We start from the raw sequence: 19,854 nt of genomic DNA on the forward strand, positions 1-19,854 counted from the left end.
TTCATGACTTTCTTCAGCAAAAAATAAATACATAAATAAACCAAACAGGGAAATAAAAGCTGTCTCTTAAAGGTTTTCTGTCCCAAACATGAAAATATACAGAATACCTGTAGTGTTTCTATCTTCTAATATTCAGTATCTAGTAACTTATATCAGACAGCAAGAATAAGAGGGTTCTTCTCACCTTGTCTAATTTTCTTGGTGATTGTGACTTGGCATTTGATGCATTTCTTCATTCGATGGGCACACTCTGTTTAGACAAGGACAAGTTCAGTAGGGAGATGCACAATAGGTATAAAGAGAATACAATTTGACAAAAAAAACATGAACAGTATAAAGATTCTGGCCACATTATTTAATATCCAGGATAGAAAGTGAAGGGAACTGTAGAGAAAGATTTTTTAAACAGGTGAGGAGATTCAAACACTGACACTACCTGGATCACATCACAACTTCTGTTCAGGTACTATTCGATATTATTAAAAGCCATCCACGATATATCCTTTTTAAAAGATATAAGCAAGACTATTCTCTATTTTTGTTCTCTGTCTTTTTCTTTAAACTCACCTTCACAGGCCACGCTGTGCTGGCAGGGACAGAAGAGAACCAGCAGAGCCAGCTCGGAGCAGATGAGGCATTCACTGGGCCCAGGCGGCGTGGGAAAAACCAGGTTGGTCATGGTGTTGGGGGTAGTGTGGACTCGCCGCAAACTGGCACTGCTCAGACCCTGTCCGCATGTGATGGCCTGCAGACGCTGCAACCTGAGAGATAACACACAGCTATAACAACGTGCTCTGAGCTTTAGTTTATCAATCCAACAGTATATTTTCTATAGGAATTATGAATTTTAGCGTTGCTTTTTACAGACATCTACCTGTGTTTCTCAGAGAAGCTCTTGATGAGCTGCAGCATGGTGCTGTCTGCCACCAGGTCCAAGGGACTCTTGCCCTTGTGGTTGGCGTAGTTGATGTCAGCCCCCTCCTGCGCTAGAAAACAAGCGATGGCTGCGCCAACACTCAGCTCGGTATTCCCCAGAAGACCTGAAGCATTCAGCTGTGGATACACGTGACAGTGACGAGAAGAGAGGACGGGAAAGACAAAAGAAGGGAGAAGAAGTTGGAGTTAAAACAATGTTCTACAAACATATTCCTAATGAAGCTAAGAACAGTTCTTGTGGAAATGGCGGAAGTTGAGAATACTTTGAAAAACTTCAAGGACGCAGCTTATTGCGAGCATCAAAAAAGTAATTGAAGTAAGACCAGCTGAGGCTGATACATAAATCTAATCAGCCCTGAAGAGCCCAATAACTCATCTGCTGACAATGGCCAAAACAGACCTAAGCACTAAAGTCAAGCCACCTTCATGCATGTGTGTGTGTGTATGTGTGTGCATGTGTGTGTGTGTTTTGTGTGTGTATGTGTGTGTGTGTTGGCTTGGCAGGTGCCCAGGATGTTGAGTGGAGCTGCAGTGCTTGCGGTCATGTAGACTTGAAAGGACGTTCTTCACCAGTGTGCAATGATCAACACCACCTGATGTAACTGGATTTTAAGTGCTCATATAAAGAGTGCTGCACAAAGCGCAGAGTCAAGGTCTGTTAAAGAGGAATATTAAACTAGTTCTTTGTGAGTGAACGGCTCTCTGAGAGCATGAATGAGATTAAAAGAGACGCTGTGACTTCTGGTGGATAGAGTTGCGATGTTAACATCTGGTGGACAAATCCCTTGGCAGGTGTTTAAAACATTTTTATTAACACTGGGTTTAATTGTTATGTGAGGTTTCACTTCCTAGCAATGAATCCACAGAGAATTATTACCCAACTCTGACCTACAACTTCATTGTTTTGTTTTCGTCTCACTGCTCTCTTCAGCAATGTTTTCATTCAGAAAAGTTTTTAGAAAGCCGCTGTACACTACCTGCTCAGCACTAAACAGCAAGCGGTCAAAGTTAACACACATAACGGAGCATTCAGCAGAGCAGTTGGGCTTAGCATTTGTTGGGTCAACAGACACAATGTTAGTGTTCTGTTCCACCTGGAAGTATGAAGAGGTAACTATATAAACTTCAAAAAGTTCATCAGCTCGCCTCTGCTTTGAAGCAAGTTTCAGCTCATTGTTTAGCCGTCCAGCCCAAAAACTCACTGTGGTTCCCTTTTACTGTTCTCATAGCGTTGTTTCCAGCCACAGCAGGCAGCTGTTTCCAAAAACAACCCTACTGTACACTACCTGCTCAGCACCAAACAATAGAGAGACACAGTTAGCACCTAGAGGGAATATTGGACTTACAATCGCCATGTCACATGAAACACAGCTCCAAATATGTGTGTTCACCACAAAAAAAACCAAAAATATGAACCAATGCAGGTTTAATGGTACTAAACTAACAGTAAATAATCACATGCTTCCTTCAGGTTCATTGGAACTGTCATTCTGCTAGCAGCATCATCTTTGCTTGTCATAATGAATATGAACATTGCCACAGGTCATCAGTGTTGACTGCAGTGGTGACACGTGGGATCCCCACAAACTTAGATTACTATTCAAAATGTCAAACTGTCCAGGCCAGAGGATTCAGTCAGTAACTTCAGTGCCTCTGAGGATTGACAATAACACACTGCTTCTTTTGGATTCATTGGATTGATGGAGTGTGGTACTATCAAAGTTCAAGACGTCCTCTGGGGAAAGATGACATGGTGTGTTTACACCATACTCCACGGACATCTAAACTAGAGCCCCCGCTGTGCCAAATCTATATTCTTACACTAAGTGGGCCCTCTTCACTTCTCAACCTTTCAGCACTTCCTCTCTGCCTTCATTACACCATCATTCTCAGTCTTGCGCCAGCACTTATGTTCAAGAGAAAAAGAGAGTGATATGAGATTTAAGTCAAAGATGAGGTAATCTCTTTTTCTGACAAAATAAGTCTTAAATTTTAGGACTTCAGTGCACTAAAATCGCAAGGTTTATTTTGCCCCCCCTGGAAACGACAAACTGTAGATGCAGCGCCTGCTTTAACTTTAATATAGCACCACATTAGTACACTCCTATCGGATTACTTTCTCCTCTGTTAACCCCTCTCTCTTACCCTGTTTACACAAGAAAGCAAAGTCCTTTCTCTTTAGTTAACGCTCATCATTCAACCCGGACTTCCTTTGCATTCTCATCATTTACCTGGAAAAGCCAACTAACTGCCCTGATTAACCCCCCAGACTATAAACAGACACCTTTGCATTCCTTCCCTTTGTTACTGTTTACCATCCCCTCCCTGCTTTAAGATTAAGTCTGTTCTCATCCCTCAAGTCTTTATTTACGCCACTATGAGTCTATTTTTACCTCCTTAGCAGTGCATTAATCCTTTGTTCAGACCTTTAGTCCTTTTAGTGTCTATTTACACCTCATTTAGCCTATATGTACTCTCCTTTTAATGTTTCACATACTCTACCTTTAGTCCTCCATTTAACGTGAATTCTTAAGTAACCATCTCTTCAGTCTTTATTTACACTCTTGCTGGTCTTTATTTAGCCTTGTGTTTACACCTTTTGGAAGCTGAGTTGTGTCTCTTTAGTTTCCAGCAGTCCTAACAATACCCAGAATATACACCAAAATAAGTAGGAAAGAAGTTTAAAGAATAAGTCAACAACATGCCAACTCGCCGTCGGCTCTCACCCTGCAGTAGAGCGATGTGGAGGAGCACCCCTCACTGCTCTCCTCCGTGCTGCTGGTTCCCACAGTGGGGCTGAGCATAACGTTGGCCAGCTGTGGGCGGAGGAGGGCCACGTGCATGGCCGTGTCACCGTCCTCGTCCTCCATGTTGACGTCAGCTCCCTCGGCCACCAGCAGCTGCACCAGGTCGATGTGGCCCTGCGTTACAGCCAGCTGCAGCGGCGTCTGGTTCCGGTTGTTGCGGATGTTGATGTCGCAGCGTCCCTGTGAGAGAGAGAGGCAGTGGGGGGACAAATTTTATTTTTCTCTACGGCAAAAAAAGTTTAAATTACATATTAAAATATAAACATATAAAAGGACTTGTCTTCAGCTCACCTCTTTGATGAGGATCTCGGCGACATCACGGTGGTTGTTGAGGGCTGCCAGATGCAATGCGGAGAAGCCGTCCTCCTTTTTAACATCCACAAGCTGCCGTGCTCGGGCCAGGATCTTCTCTGTGGCCCTGCAGCCAGGACAAACAACACAAGACTCAATTAGGAAGAGTGCACAACACTCCACACGCCTTAAATTAAGAACAGTCATATCCTTTATTTTGCAAGCTGCTGCAAAAAAAAAAAAAACTACCTAAAGTCCAGCACTTTAAAAAATGATTCAGATACTGGTTGTTGAGACTTTTATAGCCATATATAAATTTAAGCATAAACCTGATCAGACACAGTGAGAGTGCAACAGCACCACTGCAGACTGTGGAGCATGCAGGAAGCGTAAACCTCTCAGAATATGAAGCTTATTTTATCCTGTCCCACAGTGAACTTCACATGAGCTTGGACAGAGAGGCAGCTGCTAACAAGTCGATCTAACCAGGAAACACTGAGTCACAACAGGCAGTCAGTTCTCACTAAATACAGCCAAATGACCTCCTGATGGGTTTTGAATACGCCCCTACCTGAAGTGTAAATTGACGCTTTAAGCCTTAAACAGTAGATATCTATCATCCTTTATATGGACAGAATATCACTGATCTGACACCGCTGAGGACAAATGTTTAAATCTTTCAAGGTCAAAAGCCTTGAACTGTCCTCTCTGACATCAATCTAGTTTTTTACGTTCATTTTAATATGAGTGTTCACAACGTTCAGTTCCTCTGAAGGGTGACACCACATTCAGTGAAGTGCGACCATTAGAACTTCTCTTGTGATTGATGCAGCGGACTGATGCTGCAGTGTGAGGCCGGGCTGCTCTGTAGCTGAGTCTGCTTTATGACGTGTGAAATTGAAGCCAACAGCCTTAGTGAGCAGCCAGGACGTTGGGCGCGACGTGACCCAACCTTTCTATGTATTAGGCTAATTTTAAGTTAGCTCTGCTGGATTTCACTGTTTGGAAACAGATGTTGATAGATGAGGTATTCCAGCTTATTATTAACCAATATTAATAAAGCAGTAAAAAGTCTCATGAATAAGAAATACATACAAGAAGGAGAACGTGCTATTTAAAGATACATTTTAGCTTCATCCTTAGAGTTATGATTAATTATATTATTTGTATAAAATGTCTTTCTATCTAGCACACCCACAGCACCAATTTGGAACTATTCTGCTTCCAGCAACTAAAAGTATTTAAGGTTTAAACTTGCAAGCGTGCACAGTATATGACATGCATGTGTGATTTCTTCATGAATTAATTCTCATGACAACCCTGCACACAGTTTGACTTGACTCTTAGATAGAATTAAAAACATGTATTGGGGAGGATACATCATCAAATAATTAACACACTATGTAAACAGTAACAGTAAAATATTTAACAACTGGTGCTTCCCTAACAACAAAAGTACAGTCATAAAGTTAATTTGTGACTTGTCTGCATTATCCTGATAAATGATCCCAGTGCTGCAGAGGGAACATGACAAATGCAATTATTTTGGCATCAGTGTAAAAATGAACAGTTTTAATGCACCTTTGATTGTGATAACTAACAAATTTGAATGTTTACAGCCTCATTAGCAGCAGATTGCTGTTACATTTTAAACAAGTTACTAAGAGCACAGGCTGCTTTGTTACACATGCAGTCACATATGTTGGGATCTGTATTATCAAGGATGAAGGCGGTTGGAGAGACATTGTGTTGGAGGTCACTGGTACCTGCAATGCAGCTGTGTGTGTGTGTGTGTGTGTGTATATGTGTGTGTGTGTATATGTGTGTGTGTGTGTGTGTGTGTGTGTGTGGTGACAGTATTGATAGAGGGAAATATCGTTCCTGCTTTCAAGTTGTCTCCAGAGCACCATCGTTAGCTAAAGAGCTCACCCTAGCAGATCTGAAGCAGGCACAGCCGTGTGGGTTGTGTCACCTTTGTACCCACTACGCCTCATTTCTTGGAATTATTTCCATAATCATTACTCTTGTGTGTTCATGAATATTCAGTCTTGGGCCGACGTTTCAGGGCAGTTTTGTACAAAAACGTTTTTGCACGCAACAGCTAGAGGGCATGATGGAAATGATTTTTCTGGAGACTGAAGTCATAATTTGGTTATTTTGGGGAGTTTGAGTCAGGCTTGTTTGTGACTTTCTTCTTGATCAAAGCTGGATTAAAGCAGAAGAAATGTAGCATGGCGAGCACTAATTATCTTACAAAAGAAATGAAAATATAAGGCTTTGATGTTGCAAAATCTGGTGTGTGTCAGACAGTTTACACTGTACTGTCAAAAGGCACAAAGTAACCCCAGAAAAAGAAGAGTCTGGAAGAACAGACCAAACTGTCAGGAAACAAATGAATTTTCTGACGTTTTTTAGGAGGTGAGCTTACAGGAAAAAGGGAAGAAGAAGCCAGTTATTCTTTCTTTTCAATAAATACAGTAAACAGACTAACTATCCTGTACATCCATTTGCCTCTGCTGTCAAGCTGAAAACTCCAGAAGAAATCTGGCCGCTTGCCTTGTTTCTTTTCTTTCCCAGGACTGTATGTGAACTTGGCCTCTAGCCCTCCTTTTCCATTTCCTCACAATAAATAAATACTATAATAAACAAAACATTCTCATCTTTCGGTCACTAGATAAAACAAGAAACAGAAGGCCACAGCTGCTTACAAGAACAAACCCCAAAAATCTACTGCTTTTATGGATTATCTTTCATTTCTAAAATGAGAACTGTAAAGAAATCAGCTAAATATGGTAAAAATATCCCATGCAGAGGTATACATCACAGGTGGATTACATTTAAGAACATCCTATAAACTCTAATAAATGATATGAATTTACTCCACAATGATGAATCTCAGTTCAAATAGAAGACAAACTGTGACGAGATTTGTTTGCTATCAATATAATGTCCGCAAACATTCAAACTGTGTATTTAAATTTGTATTAAACCCAGAACAAACACACCTGGCCTACAATGTAGTGTAGGCCTGCTGGTGATACATGAATGAACCGGTAATCCCGAACACTGTAAATCCTGCGTCTCTACTCCATGCCGGGCGGCTGATGTCAGGCTAAATGAATGCTGGAGAGTGCAGCCTAAACTCCCAGCACTGCACATATGACACTTGCCAGAACAGATCGGACGTTTTAGTAAATGACTGTCTACTGTGGCCACTACCCTTGTTCTTTTTCCTCTCTCTGTTATCCCTTGCAGACTGTATTTTTCCCCATATTGCACTCATGTACAAGACTGTCCTGACATTACAGTCAGGAGCACTAGTGAAGAGGAAATGTGGGTCACTGGGAGGTGAAGTTGGGAGGTCAGAATTTAGCACTTCAACGCTTTCCTTTTATGAGAGTAATAGATTGACTAATACTCTTTTTTTGACTGGTTTAGTACTTGACAAACTGGCCAAAGTAGATGCTGGAGAGTCTGCAGGACCAAGCTATGGGAATCTACCAGCATCCTGAAAATCTTTACTGATGACAGTAACAGAGCTCACACTCTCTATTGGTCTCCAAGATATAATCCATCACATTACACAAAATACACTTTCAAACTTTGTAAGTGAAACTTTGAATGAAGTGGCATCGCTTCAGGGAGGAAATTCATGGTGAAGCTGGTGTTTTCATCCTTGTTTCCTTTCCTTCATGGCACCTCTTTAAAAAGAACCAGGGACAATTTTCCATTACATGGTTTTGTTATAATTTGGGAAGGAAAGTTCATATGAGGTCATACAAGCCCTGGAGCAAAGAGGCAGGAACCTCACCATAGTCAGGCAGACTTGGTTTGCTGTGAAATCTATCAACTTGAAGTTACTCAGACCTGTGGGGAGACTTATTGTCTTGTTAATTTTTCAAAACCGGTGAGAAAAAAAAAGAGATTTTCTTGATAAATATTAGCTAAAATGAGACAGACTGGGACTGTGCCATGTATTGTTAAATTCTTCTCTGTGGAAGCATGATTTAAACTTATACTTGCACTGTCTTCCTGACATTCTGTCACTCACTGTTGCAGTTCAGTAGCCTGCAGTTAGCCTACTGAACTTTACATAACTAAATTCAAAGCTAGAGTCTAGTTTGATTATTAACTGCCACTGGCTCTTATCAGTTTATCTCACAATACTTCAGACCCTTTACTCATGCTCAGCTAGAAAAACAGGGGAATATTGAAATAATTTTCTGGGACAAGCAAAGATTAATAATAAATAATTTTACTATTGAAAATAGCAAGGGAAAATAATGTCACAGATCAACGTGTCAATCAATGTCTAAGTATGTCTGAGTATCTGATGGTACACAATATATAAAATTTAAAAATAAAAAAAAATCGTTGGATTAAATATATATCAAAGGACAGCTGCTCACAACGGAGGAGATTGGTTTGAGTCATGGGATTTGTGTGTGTGTGTGTGTGTGTGTGTGTGTATAGGCGGTGCTGTGATGCAACATGGACAGAGAAGGACACCGGTACTCCTAAAATAAAGAGTTGTGTTTGAGGAATGAAACCTTATCATTGTGAGAACATTCACGTATGCACTGCGCCTCTGCCTGCCTGGCCCAGTGCTCCATCAAGGCTCAGCACGTGATTAAGCACCTCCACTGTCAACCAGCCCAAAACCAACACAGTCTGAAGACAATGGAGCCTTTGTGACAGGTGTCAGTGAGGCAGCATTGATGTTTGGCCTCAAGCACCTTGGTGTAGAGTAAAATAGCTGAGCTGACCTTTCACCTGGAGGAATCCAATACATGGTGTCATTCTGGGAGGAACTGGGAGTCAAAATCTTTGATATTTTCATTAAAAATAAGTGTGTTTCCTCTTCGCCTTCTCCAAAGCACTGTGACACAACCTAAAGCCAACTCATGAAAGCTGTGTTGAGTAAGTCTTCCCTGGGAAAAGATCAGCTGGTCCACTGTTCAGTTTGTTTGGATTTCTGGAATTTTTGTCCCCTCTTGAATCCTAGGCTCTGCTTTGCTGAAAACAGACTACACTTAATGTAGTTTGTGGCGAATTTGGAGGACAAGTTATTGTGTAGGAAAACAGGATGCAAAAGTAAATGTTGCATTTTATGCTTGATATTGACCGCCAGCCTGCTGACAGCAGCAGAAGCTGTGTGGGAGTTGAGCTCTATCTGTAACAGATAGCGTTGAGAATTGACCTTTGAGTCCTCATTTGAACCCACAGGAGAGATTCCCACACACACACACCATTATTTCCACTGCTCATATTAGTTACCAAAAACTACCAAAAGATGAGCAGTCTGAAAAGAACACGCATGGCACTCCATACATGCAATGGATTTATTTTTCTTTTAGAGATGCACACTGTTGACCTGTCCCTACTTTTGCCATTATTTACCATATTTACAATGATTACCTTTTTTAGCCATTATTAAATTATGATAAATCATAAGCTCAAGTGACAACCAGCAAGGCTGCATGTTGGTACCAAAAGATGTAGCTCCACTAATCACACAAGAAGAAAATTCCAACTATATTCAAATGTCTGGATAAACACCAAAAATTAATAATCTTTACAGAGACGCTCAATAATAATCTCACTTCTTACAATACGTGCTGCACCTGGGTGCGTTCTAAGCTATAAAAAATACTTTTAGAACATTTTGGATATGATCTCTACTCACAGTTTGTTTCCTTTGAGGGCAGCGTGGTGCAGCAGGTTGAAGCCTCTGTGGTTCTGCTGGGTGAAGTCAATGTTGGGCACCAAGACCAGTATCTCGATGATGTTGCGGAAATCTTTAGCGATGGCGTCATGGAGCGGCGTATCCCCGTACGAATCCTAATTGGGGAGAAAAAGAAAATTTAAAGCAGCAGCACAGTGAGTGATGGACTGCAGTTCTGTTTGAACTTTTTCTTGAGGCAAAATCAGAATCAGAATCAGAAATACTTTAATAATCCCAGGAGGAAATACCACACAATGTACAATACCACTGTCAAATTTGTTATGAACATGATGATGCTGTATGGATCACAGTGTCTATCTAAAATTAATACAATTTATGATTATATAATATCCTCTATAATACAAAAAGGTAGACGTGAATTTATTGAAAACTAATTTTGGTCTTTATTATTGGTGTCATGGATGCTGCAGTACATTTCGACTGCATGTGGCACAAACAAAAACAAACTCTGGGCTGCTACTTTGTGTTTTTAGCCGAGCAGCCACTCACTACTCAAGCAGAAAATATATGCGGTTAGTGAATCCTGGGCCTGGTTGCAGGCATGTTAGACGGCCTGGAAAATGCCCTAAAACAGACATTAAGATGCCTTAATAAGACTGCGGGCTGAAGTGAAGCATGGTCGCAGTCAAATGCCATAAATGTTTGAATTTGTCTGTTTACAACTTCTTAAAAAGGACAGCGTGGTAACATGTCAATAACAAATGACAGACACTACAAGAGAAGCTCACTCAGCGGTCCACCCCACAGTCACTGGCTACATGCTAAGTCATGAGCTCACCCTAGAACCACTCCTGACCAGTGACCGAGCAAGAATAAGCATGGTCAGGGTTTGTAGGTTACTTAGGGTTTGTGTGTTATTGATTTAAAGATATTTAAAATATATACATATTTATGATAAAATAGGAATATGGCGTCATATTCCATGTAACATACACAAGGACTTTTCGCAGATCTTTTTCTATAATAGTGCAGCATGTGCATAAAATCCACTAACACTGCACAGACACTAGATTTCATTAAAGTAATAGAAATTGATCTTTGAACAAGAGTTGGCTGGACTGTGTAATGTCCTGTGGGTTAACATCTGAAAACAACCTTTCTCTCTTATCACACGACACAAATGTTAGCAACTGGTTAATTATTACAATGTTTACAAAGCCAATGATACAAAGTACACAGAGCTGTTTTCGATGCCACAGTGCAGAATCAATCAATCTACCAGTTAATGTAGTCAAATAATATGTAAGGAATAAAAAACATAAGAAAAATAACAGAGAAGTAAACACAACAAACTATTCACTGGAGGTTTGTAGGTCGACAAATGTCAATCAAAGGTCAGTATTAAACATTCTACGTCCTCTCACCTGGAGATTAACGTCAGCTGAATGCTCGGTCAGCACTCGCACAACGTCAGTGAAGCCCTTGTTGACGGCAATGTGGAGCGCCGTGCACATGGAGTTGTTCAGGAGGTTGACATTTGCACCTTTGCTCAACAGCAGCCGTGCGATCTCTGCCTGATTACTACAACGAAAGACACCATGAACAGAAAAAGACAAATATTCAGATCATTCATCACAGTCATCTGTTTCTGTTGAGTGATTCGACTTGTCCAGACAGTGCTTTTAAATACATTAATACAAACCAGTAATGAAAAACTCAAATACAGACTATAAAAATCTACTGGGAGCTTCACAAAGCTCAGGGGTTGAATACTAATATTAACTTTTTAAACCAGCCTATTTTGTTTTCATAGTGTGCTACTACTAAAGACATTTTCAACAAGTTTAAATTCCCGAATAGATTTTGTCAAATGCTGACATCCTGATATTAATGTGGTGAGAAGATGAGATGTGTCTGGCTGATTAGGTGGCACTTTTGTTGAATGGACTATCACATTACAAAGAAAAAGACAGGCAAGAGCTCTGCTGTGTTATCTGTCAGTCTAAAGCCACAAAGAGTAGAGGTATGTCTGTGTGTTACCTTCGTTCACTAAAATGCAGGAAAACTGTGTGTTTGCGTGTCCTCACCCAAAAGCGGTGTAGTGCAACGCTGTGTCTCCATCTTCATCCTTGACCTCGATGGAGCCGTTGGCCTGAAGAAGGGCCTTCACCACCTCCATGTGTCCTTGGTGAGCAGCAACCTGCAGTGCAGTCTTGCCCTGGTTCTTTATATCCACCTGCCAGGAACACAAACGTGGTCCAAGATTCATTAGAGGCCGTGATGGCCGGGACACCAACTGAGCTGAGCGTAGACTAGCTGGTAATAATCAGAGTATGGACAACAACAACAAACACGTTTGTAATTCATACATAATCCTAATAAGCAGGTTAGTCATCACGGAACATCTCAGACGCTTTAATATTATGAATCATAATCTACGGTGTACGAGTGGGTCATCTGAGGTAACTATGTCTAGAGTTTACCTCGAAAGAGTGTACGATGGCAGAAGATTTTATCCATTCACCTTTCCCTTTAACCATTAAACCACCAAGGATTTTATGTCTGGAAAGAGCAGTCAGGGAGGTAGCTAGCTGATATGGCTACTGCTGGATGTGTTTAGCTACCAACGTTTTCAGTTAAGATAGCAGCCACACAGTGTGAACAAATGTGAAGAGGAAATACAATAGACAGAATGACCAAATAAGTAGGAGTGTAGGAGATAAATATAATTTAAGCGTTAAATACATGTATTTTACTTGTTTGATTAACCGGTATTTTTAGTAATGTAGTTATTCTTGACTTGTCTGATAACCTTTCATGACATTATGTTCAATTTTAAATGACTTGTCTGGTTTTGTCCAAATCTAAAAAAATGAGTTTAAAAATATATGAAATAAATCAAAGCGTAAAATTGGAACAGTTTTTACAACAGGAAACATATGTGGGATGACTTTGACCATTTATCTTTTTCTTCTTCTCATCCAGTCGGGACAAATATTCTAGCAGATATCTTTGTTTTTTGGTGTCTTGATATCCTCCTGTAACACAAGCTGGTTACTGCAGAAATCTGAATAAAAATGGGAAACAGCCAATAAAGGTCAGGTACAAGAAAAGAGAAAAGTACAGGATGTAGTGCATGAGGCCTGCTTCTCCTGTTCCTCTGTAAGCCCGACCTGTAATAAACGGTGAATGGTGTTTTGTTTAAGTGCCTCAAATTTAGAAAGTTTAGAGTGTATAAAGAACATTATGATATAAGTATAGAATATCCATCCACATGCTCTATTATATCTTATAAGTTGCTGCTCCAGTTTTTGTGTTGATATCATTTGTTACACAGACTTCATGCAAAATTAAACCATTGTTGACCACTCAGATAGGTCAAGTTTCATAATTGAAATGGCTACTATGGGAACATCATCGCACATGAATACAATTGGGCTTATTGAATCCACAAGAGGATCAGCTTTCCAGGCAGACCAAATTTATGCAATTCCAATATTATCTGGGGAGCCCAGTAAGTAGAGATATTCAAATCCACCAGAGGGAAAAAACACATTCATACAGCATGCATAAAACTTCATGGGTTTTTGCCCAAAGCTGCATTGGATTAGCATAAAGCGGACATGTCTGCCAGTTTTTCCACCACCAAAGTTTAGCCCAACAAACCAGCTTTAAAACGGAGCCCACTACAGCCTCTGAAAGACTGATGTCAGCTGAGGACATCAGGACATGCAGCTGAATAGGTTAAAAGATCTCTCTTACATATAGCAACAGTATTAATGTTGATATAACTTCTATTGTCATTTAATAGCATAACAGCTTAGGGAAACCTACTCTAAAACATTAGATCTAGTAAGGCATAAAACAGACCTTAAGTGCTTCACTGAGATTAAAAACCTCTTTTAAAGGAGATATATTATTTTTACCTCTTTATGTTCAGTCACTCATCACTCTCATGTTCTCCCTCCTCTCCCTGCTTTCATTTTAATAATCAGTCTCAGAGTTTCTTGACCAAACAAGCCAATCAAATTATGAGAATCAATATCTCATGTTTGACTTCTCTTGCCATTTCCATATTTCTCTGTTGATTATGTGTGTCAATATTGTGAATTAACAACTATATATTCATGGGAGAAGTTGTTGACTCGTTTGTGTGTAAATCTTATAATATGGGAGTCACTCAAGTTCCCAAGGGCTGGAAGAGTGGCATATTGACTATAAATATGTTTGCTGGAAGGAAGGGTGGAAAGAAAAAAGGCTCTGTCCCATGTTTTCCTACAGGGTTGTAGCAAAACAGCACAAAGTAAATAGTTCTGGAGTGTGTAGTGAAAATGTGGATAATGTGGCACCAGACAGACTGGCAAATGCTGGTGTATAACGTGTTCTTTGCCTTATTTGGCACACTAAGTCTCTGGCCCTTAAATTCCCCACCCCCAGTCTTGGTGTCCTGGTGGAAAGAGCTCTTGGAACAGGCAGTGGACTGCAGCAAAGAGAAGGAGTGCTGCACTAACCTTGTCAGGATACTTCTGCACCAGCTCCCGCACTTTGTTGGCACTGCCGTGTGCTGCCTCGATGACCAGCCGGCTGGGATTGTCCTGCTCTGTAGACTGAGACAGCAGCTTCTCCAAAACTGAGATGACAGTACCTGGACACAGACATACACAGATGGAGAGAGGGGGAACATGCATAAGACAAAAAGATTCATTTAGCCTCATCAGTCTAATGTGTACAACATGATGAGAAATGGGGTTGGAAAGCCTTCAAGACGGCCAAAACTGAAAAACACACTGGTTAATGGATTTGTTAATGAAAAACCACAGGAATGAGTCAAAATGTCCCTCCATGCACACATACACACATCACACTGTTGTCTTCCCATCCACAGAGGTGAACACATACACAGAATATATGTAGTCATGATTACAAGACTGCTGAGAACATCTGACATGATGACAAATGTTTACTGTGCTGCCAAAGCCTCTTGCTGTCGACATGCAGTGACATCTTTACATGCTATAGGGAGAAATATTTCAAGAAATGACACCCGGCACACACACTGCGGAAGAAAGACAGACAGGGAACGGCCATGGCTGTCGCCATGATCGCCACAGTTGCGGCCTGTAAGTGAAAGCATGCATGGCAGAGACAGAGCTGGAGTGAGGGCAGTGGGAAGATGAGTGAATGCACGCAGAAGGTAAAGCTGAAGCTGGAGCGTTACAGATGAAGCCCCCTCATCCTGGGAGAGGCCTTACTTCCAGATTCGTTGGGGTTCTCGGCTGTCATGAGGTTGGCGTCGACCTCCACGGGCTGTGCCGAGAGGCACGCTGGGTTAAACGTCCACGTCTGGCCTCCAAAAGCCACCCGTAGGTCACCATCCGCATATACTTTCAACACCTTCCCGATCTGGCCAAGCACCTAGGAATAAAACAGGAGGTGAAGTAGATGTGGTATGGATGGGTTAGGAAGGACTTTTAGAGGAGTCAAAAAAACAAAGGAGCCATTCACAGTATTTACAGGACTTATTTCAGGGCTTCTGTTATTGCAGGTAAACAACGAGGCCACCTTCGAGGAAACAGCTACAGGAAAGTGCGATTACTTGTAAACTCAATTTTCAGGAATTAGGTTACTATTAAAACAGAAGGATGGGTCTTCCATATAAAGGCTTTTCTTAACCAAGCAAGACACTTTTAACATCACGCCACAGACAGGAAAGGCCTGGAAGGACCGGAATGCAGAGGAAAGTCATTACGAAGTCATGCTTTTCAAGTCAAATCAAGACCAACAAGTCAGAAGTAATTTGCGGGTGCTGAACATTATGTTTTTCTAATGAATCACTGGTTGGTCATTTCAAAATGTCAAAAGGTAAATCGTTAGTCCTTGGTTTGACAATTAATGTTGAGTCAATTCTTCAGTTCTGAAGTATTATGAAGCTGGTATAAAGCAGTTGTTCTTAACCAGGAAGTCAGGACCCACAAAGGGGTCATGAGATAATTTTCTGGGGTCACCAAATGGTTATGGAAAATAAAATAACTGTGGCAAACAGTGTAGAATGAGAGACAGGAAGCAGCTCTCAGTTAACCCTTTAATGACAGTCAACACAGGGTTGCCTGTGGTAACACTATCTACCACAGGCTATGTACTGTGTAGGTGCTGTTAGTTGTTGTTCTGACTGTGTGAGTTTGGTTGCTTTCATGTTATTATGCTCCAGTTAATCCCTGAACTGTCTTGGGCAGATTGGAGGGGTTCACAAACACCAACCTGATTGTTTGAGGCGTTCTCGACTCTAAAACCACTGGTCTAAAAGATCCACGACTTGAGTCCAAGTCCACACCACTGCCATGAATACGGCCATCATAACTAATGCTAAATTACCATGAATATTTTTTAAATTTCAGGCTAAATGAGCATACAGGAGCCATGCTGTCTGTCCACTCTCCATGGCCAGCTTGCAGTCTCTTCACACTCTCAATGTCCTCCAATACTCTTACTAGTTCACCAACTCCGAATGTGTTCACCTAGTGGAAAGAAAGATGATCAAATTGTTAAAGCTATTAAAAACAGTGATAATGCAACTAAACTGAAGTTCTGAACTAAAATCCTCTGATAGAAACGTATCTGTAACTCGGTACCTTGGTGAGGGCCCCAGGATGGAAAGTCCAGCGGATGTTGTTGCTGTACTGGACTCTGACATCTCCTCGGTCAGTGATTCTATGAACAGTCCCAATCCTGCAAATGTACTGCAAACACAAATAGGCTGTATCACCCTGGGTCTCCCTCTGCATGGCTGTGACCTGAATGTTCCCCTTGGCAGCTGTGATTTGAGAGTTGAATGCTCTGTTTTCTTTCACTCTGTTGCACACCAATGTCCATCTGAGCCACTTACATAAATACTCTGTATGCAATGTTCAAAAGGGCAAATGTGTTTTGGCTGTGAGGCCATGTTTGTCCAGAACATAAAGAGTACATACTATGCACAAAACTCAAAGAGGACATTGTAACGCGTTGGAAAAAACAAGAGAACTTTGTACTTCCATATGATAGAAGAAGTCAACAGGGAGCTATGTAAAGCTGTCTATTATTAGTATGTTTAGGATTGTGTGATTTCCCCATCTGTAATACCTCTGCCATTTTGGGGTTCCAGCCTCCATGGCCCTCCTGCATCTGTCGCAGGATGTCCACCTCCAAGAGACATTTGACCTTGTCGCCTTGCTGGAACGAGTGGCCGTCTGCACTCTCCTGGCGCTGCAGCTCTGCGTGCTCTCCTGGATGGATAGGCGTTAGCGTCAACAAACAGGGTGAGATTTATGAGCGGCAACAATACTTTGGCACTGAAGTCACCATGTCTATATTTTCTGTAGGCAGTCATACATCATTGTAATGTTTTGAAAATGTCATACAAAAATACCACCAAACATATAAATATCCTGCTTTACCCCAACAACTGAGAAATAAATAACTTGGAGTTTACATAATTCATACTTTTAAACAGCAATGTGCTTGTCTTACCTAATTTTGGTAGGTGGTCTTTGTAATAGAAGCCTCCTTGGCCATCAGAGACGTATTTGAGGTCTACCTTGCCCTTGTGTCCCATTCGATAGACATTGGTGGTGCCATTGGACCATGTGACACTGGCCACGCTGCGACCAGACTCTGTGTCCCAGCCGCGAATGTCCACTACCTTCCCAACCTTACCCTCCCCGCCTACACACACATAAATGCACACAAACAAACAAACACACACACACATATGCAAGAAACAATAATGCATCAGTGTGTTGGAGAAGGGGAAGAGAAGAGAGAGAAAGACAAATCGGCTCATTGAGGAAGGAAAAGTCGTTAGAAACGGGATTTTGGTTTTGATCAGGAGAAAAATGTGTGAACAAAGTCCAGAGTAAAATTTGACAAGCACAGTGGAAACATAAAGAAAAATGAGATGACAGACACAGAAGTGTGTGAAAAACATTTCCCCTGTAGGGACACAAGCTGCCAAGTGTCAAAATCATTCACTTCCATTTTCTAGAACCAGCTCAGTCCTTAATGGCTCTCCATTAATCAAACACCTGACAACAAAATTCTCCTTAATTTAAAAACAAAACTCAAATAAAAAAAAATATTTCAAATGTGACATGATTAGTGTGCATGCTCCATCAGACAGTTTTACAGTCTCTACATCAGGTTTTAAAAAACCTTGTTAAGCCATTAAAGCCATCAAGCTGCCTCACTGCATAACCACACCAACTAAACCATTGACCCGTAAGACTACATAGTGGGCTGGGGGTTTCTGAGCATGCTCAGAGTATCCTCTATGCACTTACACCATTTAAGCCTGATGAGTGACTTAACCAAACCCCAGGGCGTTGAATTCAAAGACACCAAAAGGACATTTTGACTCATTCGCTCTAGCCCAGGAAAAGGGAGCGTTGCTATTCTCAGAGACAACGATGACCCCAGACCAGCAAACATAAAGACATATTAGCATTCACTCTTTCCCTAAAGGGAACGGTCAAGGGCTTTAATTTAGCCCACTGATGTAACAATTACTATTTCAACTATTTCTAACATCAACCAGTGTGGGCTGTTTGTATGTAAAAAAAGACAGGTTCCATGGTATGGTAAGAGCAACAGTATAGTTTGTCACCTAAAACTGCTGACATTCATGCAAGCCATTCATAAACACGTCATCTGCTTCCTGAACACCTGCAAAATAAACTATGTTTTAAATGGAGGGACTTCTAAGTTTATGCCACCACACAGGGCTGGAAGAGGAAAAACAAAGTGTTAAATGTTACTGACTCTGCAGAGACACACAGACAGGCACATCTGTGGAACAGACTCAGATGAGTCACTGGCAATAAGTGCATGCAGACACATACTAACACGACATTTTCGCCGGTTAATGAGACGTGAGGTTAGAATGTTATTATGGGTTCTGGATGGTGAAATGCTTTGAAGAGATACAGATTCATACTAAAGAAGGTAGGGGGCCTGCTGAGTTGGCAGCGGCAAGTTAGTGGTTAGGAACAGTCCCCTCCCGTTCGCCCGCCCGCACAACACCACCACTCACCGTCTTGGTTGCCCCAGTCCCAGTCAGGTCCACGAACCACTTTAACCCCTTGGAAGATTCCTTTGAGGATGATCCGCGGGAGGTTCTGCCTCGGTGCCAGGCTCACTCTGTGATAAGAGCATGAAGACACAGCTGAACAAACTGCTCTAGGGATCATCTGAGACAATGCTGCTATGACATTCTATGAAAAGAAAACTTTATCCAAGTATCCATATTAACAAAACATGACTATGAAACTTGATGAAGCCAGAAAGACATGAAAAAGACAAATACATTTATTACAATACACACTCGGCCACTTCATTAGCAGAATTATGACCTTTCTGATCACATCAGATCGTACATAAACCTGTACGATGGTAATAATTCTACTTTATAGTCGTCATTGAACTGGACTGCATCATACTGAAAAGCGTTTCTAATATTATGTCCCTCTCATGTATGTAAATGGGGTGGCCAAAATATTAGAAAAAGGTCTCTGTATAATGCTGTCCAGTTCCAACAATACTGCAAACTACAACCTCAATCATAAACATATAGTGAAATTAATACCTTTCTTTCAGTGTCAGTAAAAAACTGAACATTATCATCTTAGCAAAGGCAGAATTTATAGCAGAACAGTTCTATTGGATCACATTAGATTGTGTGTATTGGTCATGATTATAGATGGCAGTTTTGAAACATCTGTCAGAAATGTTACTGGTGATCAATTAATCATTATGAGCTCATGAAATATGAATCAAGAAACAAAAAACTTGCTTGATGACCAAAGGACAATGGTCAATACAACAAAGTGCTGCTGCACACAAAGTTATTGGAAATTTGAGGCTTAGGATCAAGTCAAATATATTCATGTATCAAACACAGTGCCTAAAAACATGCTGCAGTGTTCCCAGGACAACTCACTAAAAAGGTACCTTGTGGAGTTTTTATGAACACGAGCATGGATTTATTTACATTTAACATTTTGTGCCAACATGTGTAGCCTGTCCTAACAAGCTGAATACATTTCCTACCTCATAAAAACCTGTAAAACCTTTTTTTTAATGTTTTGAAACATGTTTCCATCA

The 19,854-nt window shown here is 41.0% G+C and overlaps 1 protein-coding gene across 4 annotated transcripts in view; it reads right to left on the reverse strand.

The window, feature by feature from the left end:
• Positions 1-19,854, reverse strand: part of mib2 (MIB E3 ubiquitin protein ligase 2) — a 41,318-nt gene that overhangs the window by 3,050 nt on the left and 18,414 nt on the right. For all 4 annotated transcript variants that reach the window (XM_027288391.1, XM_027288392.1, XM_010741150.3 and 1 more), the window contains exons 4-18: positions 18,785-18,891; positions 17,227-17,421; positions 16,840-16,982; positions 16,350-16,457; positions 16,131-16,235; positions 14,973-15,135; positions 14,232-14,365; positions 11,808-11,956; positions 11,145-11,301; positions 9,721-9,875; positions 4,035-4,161; positions 3,663-3,923; positions 875-1,053; positions 568-761; positions 185-250 (exon numbers count right to left, since the gene is read on the reverse strand). In XM_027288391.1, the coding sequence (XP_027144192.1) occupies positions 185-250; positions 568-761; positions 875-1,053; positions 3,663-3,923; positions 4,035-4,161; positions 9,721-9,875; positions 11,145-11,301; positions 11,808-11,956; positions 14,232-14,365; positions 14,973-15,135; positions 16,131-16,235; positions 16,350-16,457; positions 16,840-16,982; positions 17,227-17,421; positions 18,785-18,891 (2,243 nt within the window). The remainder of the gene's footprint in view (positions 1-184; positions 251-567; positions 762-874; positions 1,054-3,662; positions 3,924-4,034; positions 4,162-9,720; positions 9,876-11,144; positions 11,302-11,807; positions 11,957-14,231; positions 14,366-14,972; positions 15,136-16,130; positions 16,236-16,349; positions 16,458-16,839; positions 16,983-17,226; positions 17,422-18,784; positions 18,892-19,854) is intronic.

This window comes from Larimichthys crocea, chromosome XV (assembly GCF_000972845.2).
Source record: "Larimichthys crocea isolate SSNF chromosome XV, L_crocea_2.0, whole genome shotgun sequence".
In the NCBI taxonomy this organism is placed as follows: Eukaryota; Metazoa; Chordata; class Actinopteri; family Sciaenidae; genus Larimichthys; species Larimichthys crocea.